General features: G+C 40.7%; 1 protein-coding gene across 1 annotated transcript; it reads right to left on the bottom strand.

The window, feature by feature from the left end:
- Positions 1-2,239: 2,239 nt before the first annotated feature.
- LOC122643518 lies at positions 2,240-7,561 on the bottom strand. Its single transcript, XM_043837133.1, has 4 exons — positions 7,427-7,561; positions 6,098-7,327; positions 4,084-6,052; positions 2,240-3,073 (listed from the first exon to the last, which is right to left on the bottom strand). Exons 2-4 carry the CDS (start codon positions 7,066-7,068, stop codon positions 2,240-2,242), a joined length of 3,774 nt encoding a protein of 1,257 aa, XP_043693068.1. The 5' UTR covers positions 7,069-7,327; positions 7,427-7,561.
- Positions 7,562-7,888: the final 327 nt, after the last annotated feature.

Below are 7,888 nucleotides of genomic sequence, written 5' to 3'. Positions count from 1 at the left end.
TCCAATGTCAGGAGATAGAAAAACATAATGCATATGGGAAGGAGGAGGATGAGGTACCAGCTGGGTGGAATGCCACTAAAGAGTGACCCTCTCTCCTAGATAAAGTTCGGCCCCAGCCAGCCCTTCAAAAACTATTAGTCTTTGGGTGAGTGCAAGGGTGCAGTTGTAATCTTCCTGATCGCCATCATCATTGATCTCCTCATCATAGGGATGCCAATAGACCTGACAGATATGATCAGAAAGTCAGTCATCATAATCAAAGCAGTAAGGGGATAAAAACCCCACAATTTTAACACTGATCTGATGAGAACTAACTAAACAACAATACAAAAACTCTAAATTTGAACCCTGAAAAACCAAAAATAACAACCACAAATCCAGGTGTTAGATGGACACCAAAACAAAGTCAAGTGACCAACTGTAGGAGGTAGAAAACTGACTTTCCGTAGATTCGAGCAGCGCTATGTGAGGTACCTATGAAAAACAAAGAAGAAGACAACGTGAGAGGGCCGGAGTTGTGTCCGGCAAAGACTTTACGATGCTTAAATCAGCTTCCTCACAATTGAAGGGAATAGCAGAACAATTTCACAAGAGTAGAATGGTGATTGTATCATACCTCGCCCTGTGAGGGAGGTTCTACTTATATTGGCTGATTAGTAGCTTGAGTAGGGGGAGTGAGCCCTTCTGCAATACACACTCTTCCCGAATTAGTAGCTTCCTTTTAGGAGTAAGGGATATTCTTGGAGAGTCTGTTTGAGGAAAACTTCTATATACTGTAGATCCACCAGTCGGGAGCTAGAAACGTGGGACTTCTTGGTTTCCTATTTGGAGTGCGCTTCCCTGCTTTGATATTTAGTTCTTGGAAGGTTTCCATATTGGGAAAATTGGGGTGGAGATTCGTTGGATCATGTTTCCCTTTTTTGTGTATCCCAATGTCTTGTTATGAGGGGTGAAAATATTTTACCCGTATCAAAAACAATGCCCTAAAATCTAGCAAGGATCTGATGGTCAGATCCAAAGTAATTTCACAACTTGATTTTGTTAAAAAGATTCCTAAAATAGAGTATCACATGGTCTTGTACGAGAAATATGATTACACAAAATCAGGAGCTCTGATCAGCTCCAAACTGGGATCGCGTGTACTTACCAATAGGGGCAACAAAACCCTTAAATATGAGAAGAATCTGCTGGCTCGATGGAATATAATGGAAGATCTCAATGTTGGCGCCAAAACTTTTGTTGATAGATATCAAATCCTGTAGATAAATAACTCCAGGGAAACCAGCAGCATGGTTGTCTTCATGCAGATAGCATAACAGAAGAAGAACCTAATTTTCCATTGATATAAACTAGATCTTCATAGTAAAAGTTGCAGCAAATGTGGCTGAACACAACAAAGGGAGAAATCTAAATAGAATCTCTCAGAACAGAGAGGAGAAGGTTGCAAGTGCTGATTAATGGAGCTCTGATACCAGGTAATAAAACCAAAAACAGAAAATCAGTACCAACAATCTAGGAGAAGAAAGAAGTAGAGAAATTGAGGAAGAAAGAAGAGAGGAGACTGCCAAGAGGAGAGAAACCGTCCATAATATCGGCAGTCCTCTCTCCCCAACTCTTTATTTATAGATAAAACCCACCAATAATTACAATACCGCAAGGACTAGATGACTCTTCAGTCCACTTAGGAACAACTAAAACTAAGTACCGCCGGACTTGACTGTAATGCCCCTGCAGTACTGCATACAGATCTTAACAAGATTCAAATCACTTCATTGGGATTAAAATTTACAAAGTACATGGATGAATACAAAACTTTCTGCAGCAAAATCTCAAACTATTAAGCACCAACTCTCAAAAGAAGGGCAGGACAAAAATAAAAATCCCACACTATCATACTTGAAGAAATTGAAACCGTATTCTTGAAGCAGTACAGCAGACATTTAAGCTGCTAAAAATAGAACTAAAAGGAACAAGATCATCATCACCAAAACAAAGCCCAAAGCTCAAACTCAAAAACCATAAAACCAATGTTTCTTGCTGTTTAAACAACCATATAGGGAAAAGACCAAATGGCCGAACTACTTGCTCTCCCCAAATTCTTCTCATTCAGAATCACTTGAGCTGGAGCTAGCACTGGAACTTGGTTTATGAGATCCAGCTTTCTTATGTCTCACAGCTGATCTACTCAAGCTTGAACTCTCAGATATTCGTTTCACTCCCTGCCTTGATTCTTCAGCACTTATGCTTTATCTTGGGGTGTCCCAGATTCTTCAAGACTTGAGTCACTCTCCTTAGCTCTTTCCATTCCCTTCACCTCAACTTCAAGAGACCTTGCCTCAAGAACTGGTAGCTCTGAACCAGTCGTAGTCAGATCTGTGTTCTTTTCTGTTAGGCCAGAGTCAGCCAACCCAACTTCACTTTTCTCCTCTATTGGTTTATCATGGAAAGATTCAGCAATGCTAGTTTTATGCAATCTTTCCTGGAGTTCCTTTAAAGCCAAATCAATATCTTCAAGAGAGCTTGCCTCAAGAACAGGTCGCTCTGAATCGGTCACAGTTGAACATGAGTCTCCTTCTGATGGCTGAGATTCAGCCAATCCAACCTCACTGTGGATTGATTCAACAACCACAGATTTCTCAACCTCTCCTTCAGAGATATGCTTAAAATCCACATTGGCATCGCCAAGGGAGCTTGCTTCAAGAACTTGTAACTCTGGAGTTGTTTTGGTCACTTCCAAAACTCTGTCTTTCACCTCAAGGTTGCTTAATTTGACAGAATCAGATTCAATATCTTCAGCAGGCCTGTCTCCAAGAACTTGCAGCCCAGGCAGGATCTCTGGTTCCTCCAAACTCAACTTCTTTTCTTTCTGGTTCATGTTTAATCCCAACTCTTTGACACTGAAATCCCCAACTATGTCCAATTCTGACAGAAGTCTCTCATCAACTTCTTCAATTCCCTCTGCCTCTTCACTAAATTGCTCCTTACTGACATGTGGCCCAGTTGATGAATTTTCATTCTCAGTTGCTTGGACATTGACTTCATCATTAGACTTTACTAGAAGAACAGATGAGTCCTGCACGTATCAAAAATGTATCTGTTAGTCTCCCACTCTCCCTCATTATCTACATGTCATATGCTCGAAATTCATGCTTTTCATGTGGATCATACGCTCATCTATAGGAAGCATTCAGATGACAAAAGATGAAAAATATGAAAGAATCATCATGGCTATCGAAACAAGGTAAAGTTCTAGAAAACATTCAGGAAAGCTAAATGAGCCACAGTCCAAAAGCTAGGGTGAAAAAACATCAATCAAACAATTATGGCTCATTAAGCCATTGTTGGCACAGGCAAAGCGTGTAATAGAGCAGGTTCCAGATTGATGAACATGCACAAAGAATCCTGGACAAGTTGATATATCTATATGGCTTGAAAAAGTTGCTCAAGGAAACTAAAAGGATGAAAGCTGATAAATGGAAGGGAATGGCCTAAGAGCAATTGGACATTCTTTGGGCTGCCAACTCAGCTCCTATATATGCCAGAATTATTTCAAAATAAAACCCCTCTTTTTTGGTCACAACAGCAACCTGGCTTCATATTTCTAGAGACGTGGGATTGCACAAAATACAAGAAAAAGGATATCGAAATTGAAACAAATACAGTGCATGAAAATTTGTAAAGTAGGGATGGGCAAGACATTAGCTTTTCTTTTTCTTCAAAGATGAATCGAATCTAATGTAGTGTTTGATAAAGCTTCACAAACCAATTTTTTATCTTGCTTTTTGAGCTTTCAGAATCCAAAAAGTTGCTTCCAAAAGTTTGTTCAAACACTGCGTGATCAATTTTACATGACAAACTGTTCAAAGAATTTGAATGGATCAGGAGGCTAATTTTCTCCCAGAGGAAAAACAAAGAAGAGCCAAAAAGAAAAGAAAAGAAAATGTGATATATTTAACTAATTACACCGTAAAGGAAAGCTAGAAATGAAAATAGAGGAACAATGGTGAATTTATTATAACAAATATCTACCCTATTTAGGACAGCTGAAATTTTATGTTCTATAACTGAAACAGGAGTACTGACCTGAGTTTCTTCATGGTCACAATCAGTAGATCGATGAACAGTAAATTCCTCCATCAAAGGTGTGGACTTCTCCATTACAGAAGATCCCGAACCTTCAGATGATACTCCATTTGAATAACTTGATGCCATACTGTCCACCTTCATGTTGGCACCATGTTGCTGGACCTCTCCAAAGACCTTTGCATTGGAGCTTGACAAAGAGACTTGATCCTGCTCTGACTGAAGATGCACTTCCTTACTTATCAGAGCTCCCTCTCCCAATTGAGTCTCCAATGAAGATGAACTTGAGCAACTTGCAGCTTCCCCAACTACCATTTTTGGAACATGAGGATCATCAGAATTCTGGCTAACTTCTGGAAATCCAACCTCTATGACATCACGCTCACTAATCTCTGTAACTTCCATCGACCTCAATTCATTTTCATCTACAGCACACAGGGTAGGTGAGGCCACCCATGAAGCTTCATTGCCAGGAGAGATCTCCACTGTACTCTCTTCATAATATAAAGATTCAGCATTTTCCCTATCAACCTGCACTGGAGGTGAACCGACTTCGGAGACCTCTACCTGTAAGTCAGAAGCCAAGGAGGGAGTAGAGATGATAACTCCTTTATCTACATAAAAGAAAGCTTCCTGGATAGATGTCATGTTAGAGAGTGTCTTCTCAATCCCTGATGGGCTTGAATCATAAACAGGCTCCTTGTTTTGACTCTCATCCCCACCTTCCATGATCCTGCTCCTAAGATTAAAATCTGATTCAGTGAGAGATGATTGAATGGAGACACTGGACCCTTCAGTATTATCATCCCTTTTCAGCTCTAGATCCCTCGATCCTTCATTTGGGTCCAAATGGAATAATTTTTCATGCACTTCTGATGATAACGAGCTTGAATCACTATATCTCTCTTCTACTGCTGGAACTTCACTGTTGTCAGGTTCCACAATTGAAGCAACAGATCCTGAGTGGTGCTGTTGCAGTTCCACTTCATGGGAAGTCTCCTCATCAACCCCATCAATGCCAAAGTCTCCCGTCTCTTCAGGATAAACCTCTGCTGAATTTAATTCTTCAGAGGACTGGCTTTCATGTTCAACATGATCAGAAGCATGGTCTACTTGTATCAGTCTTCCTTCCTCATTGATCCCTTTGACATCAACCCCATCAATTTCGACAGCTCTCTTCTCTTCAGGATCAATCTCCACCGGGTCTTCTTCTTTGGAGGATTGGCTTTCATGCTCAACATTGTCAGAAGCATGGTCAATCTGAGAAATCAGGTCACCTTCATGAGATAATTCTTGTTCAGAGAGTGCCTTGTGGTCTTCTTGATCTGCAACCGAAGAAGCTGACTCTGTTTCGGGAACAGAACTTACTTTAGAATCACTCTTCTCACTCAATTGTCTTTGAAACATGGGATATTCTGCCCCCTCTGAAGCCATCCGTTCAGTAACGAAATAGGGCCTGAAGTGCCTCCTCTGCTTAGGTTCTGCAGCAACTCCCAAACTGAAGCTCTCATGCCTTCTGAACTGCAAGTCCTTCGGTTGAAATGGAGTGAACTCTTGTTGGAAACTGTCATCCATGAGATTGGGTTTTTCTTCATATGGTTCATAAGGAAGATCAAAAGGGTTTCGTCTAGGCAACAAGACTGAGGGCGCAGAGCCAGGAATAGGTGGTAAACCGATGGCCTCATAGGAATCAAAAGGAAGGTCAAAAGGGTTTCGCCTTGTTGTCAAAATAGGAGCAATGGAAAATGGAGGATCATTACTATCCAAGTCTATCAGGTTCTTCTCAGCTTCCATTGTCATGAGTTTCCTTAACCTCCGCTTTGCTATTAAACTCTCCAACCGTCGATTCCTTTCCAGCTCCAAAGTCCCAAGATCCATGAGATTCTTCTGATCATCTTCTGTCCATGTGACAACATCTTTAGTCCCATCCCCTTGGGTACCCTGGTTCACAATCTCCTCTTCTGATTCAGCACTGCCATCCTGGGATCTGTTGGAACTTTCTGAAACAGCTTCCTGGTTCTCAATCTCCTCTTCTGATTCACCACTGCCATCATTGGATCTGTTGGAACTTTCTGAAACAGCATTCGAGTTCCCAAGGGATATAAGAGGAGGCTGAGAAACTTCAGACTCTAAGAGTGGATGGAGCTCATCAAGCATTGGCATGATGTCAGCCATAGAAGCATCTGGAGAGGAACTCTCTGTGTGATCAGAATCTGAATCATAAGATTCAGAATGGCCTTCAGCATGTTTCCAAGACAAATCTTGGGAAATGGAAAACGCCCCACTGGGCAAATCAATCTTCCTTCTGGGAGTCTCAATCTCTTCCCAACCAACGGAAGTTGTACCATCAATGTCTTTGCTAGCACTAAGTTCAGCTCCAATAAGTGACTCCTTATGGAATTCTCGCTTCTCAACCAATTCTACCTTACCAAACTCTCCCTCCACAATCTTTTGCTTCTCTCCAAGAATTTCTTTTGGTTCTTCATTCACAATGGTCCTACCCATCAAATAACTGTCATTAATTGTTGAGAAAACCATGTCCTCATCAACCTTACTTACATTAGCTTCCCTTCCCTCCTCCAAACCCATTGGCTCCGTTACCATCTTCTCTTTAACTTCCCTTCCCTTCTCCAAATGAGCCTCTGCAGTAAAGCTCTCATCTTTCTGGACAATAAGATCATTTTCAACGACTGCTGATTTCAGAGAAGCAACCTCATGGGTCCTCTTGTCATCCTTCTCAATTTCAGGGATATTTGGATTCCCAAAGCTCAAAAGAGTTCCAAGGAGAGCAGCAGTGCAGAAAAAAATAGGGGAAGAAGAGACCAACAGTCCAAACAGAGAAGGAAAATACCTGTACAGGAAGATGAAGAAAAACACGACACCCCAATAGAAGGGATGATCCCGAACTGATCTATAAAAGCTTCTGATTGGAAAAATCAGACCTTTCCTGATACGAACTCCAATCTCCATGACATCAAGACCCATCTCTTCCCACCTCTCCTAGATATATATAATCAATACCCAGACAGGCTATCCAAATCAAATCTTCAAACAGAATATGAAATCAAGACAATCAGATCTAACCAAGAAAATCGTCCTTCCTCTATTGCTTTCTCTCAATCCCAATTTCAAGTAACAAATCAAAACTTGAGTAATCTGACAAACAATGACAAAACCACCTCTCAAAAACCAATCAAATCAAATCTTCGACCATAAAAACCAAATCAGATGATCAATTTCAATACTGAAACCAAAATTAAAAAAATTTACATAACAAAAGATATTTTTATTCAAATATAAAACAGAGAAACTTATGCATGAAAATGAGGGAAATTTCACTTACTTATTAAACAGAGTTCCAACCAAAGAGGTTGAGAAACTGAGACAAAATGTGAAGCCTCCTGCTTCTCTGCAATGTTTCTGGGTATTGGATTTTCATTCTGCTTACGCAGAGGAGAGACATAAAAGAACTTTTTTGGCCTTCTTTTCATTCATTGTTTAATCAAAAAATATTTCTTTTTTGGGTCGAGAATTAAGTGAGCATTTTGAGGGCCTCATGTCAACGAGGGGGTAGTTTTTTACCTGGTAGTTTCTTCTATGGTAACTCGCTGGGTTGTTTACCAAAAAAAAAACTCGCTCGGTTATCTGGAGGGATCAATTGACGCCCCGACTCACAAATGACAGTAATTTGTTTTAAGGGTAAGAAAACGCTATCTCGGCGTGTGTGGTAAGCTACCCTTGCTCTAGACAAATGGGGTGAGTAAAATGATCACTGCATCCCATGGAAAGGCTATTGAGCCACCAT

This window comes from Telopea speciosissima, chromosome 10 (assembly GCF_018873765.1).
Source record: "Telopea speciosissima isolate NSW1024214 ecotype Mountain lineage chromosome 10, Tspe_v1, whole genome shotgun sequence".
Taxonomy (NCBI): Eukaryota; Viridiplantae; Streptophyta; class Magnoliopsida; order Proteales; family Proteaceae; genus Telopea; species Telopea speciosissima.
The sequence above is the reverse complement of the archived record's forward strand: the minus strand, read 5'-3'. Positions and strand labels throughout refer to the sequence as shown.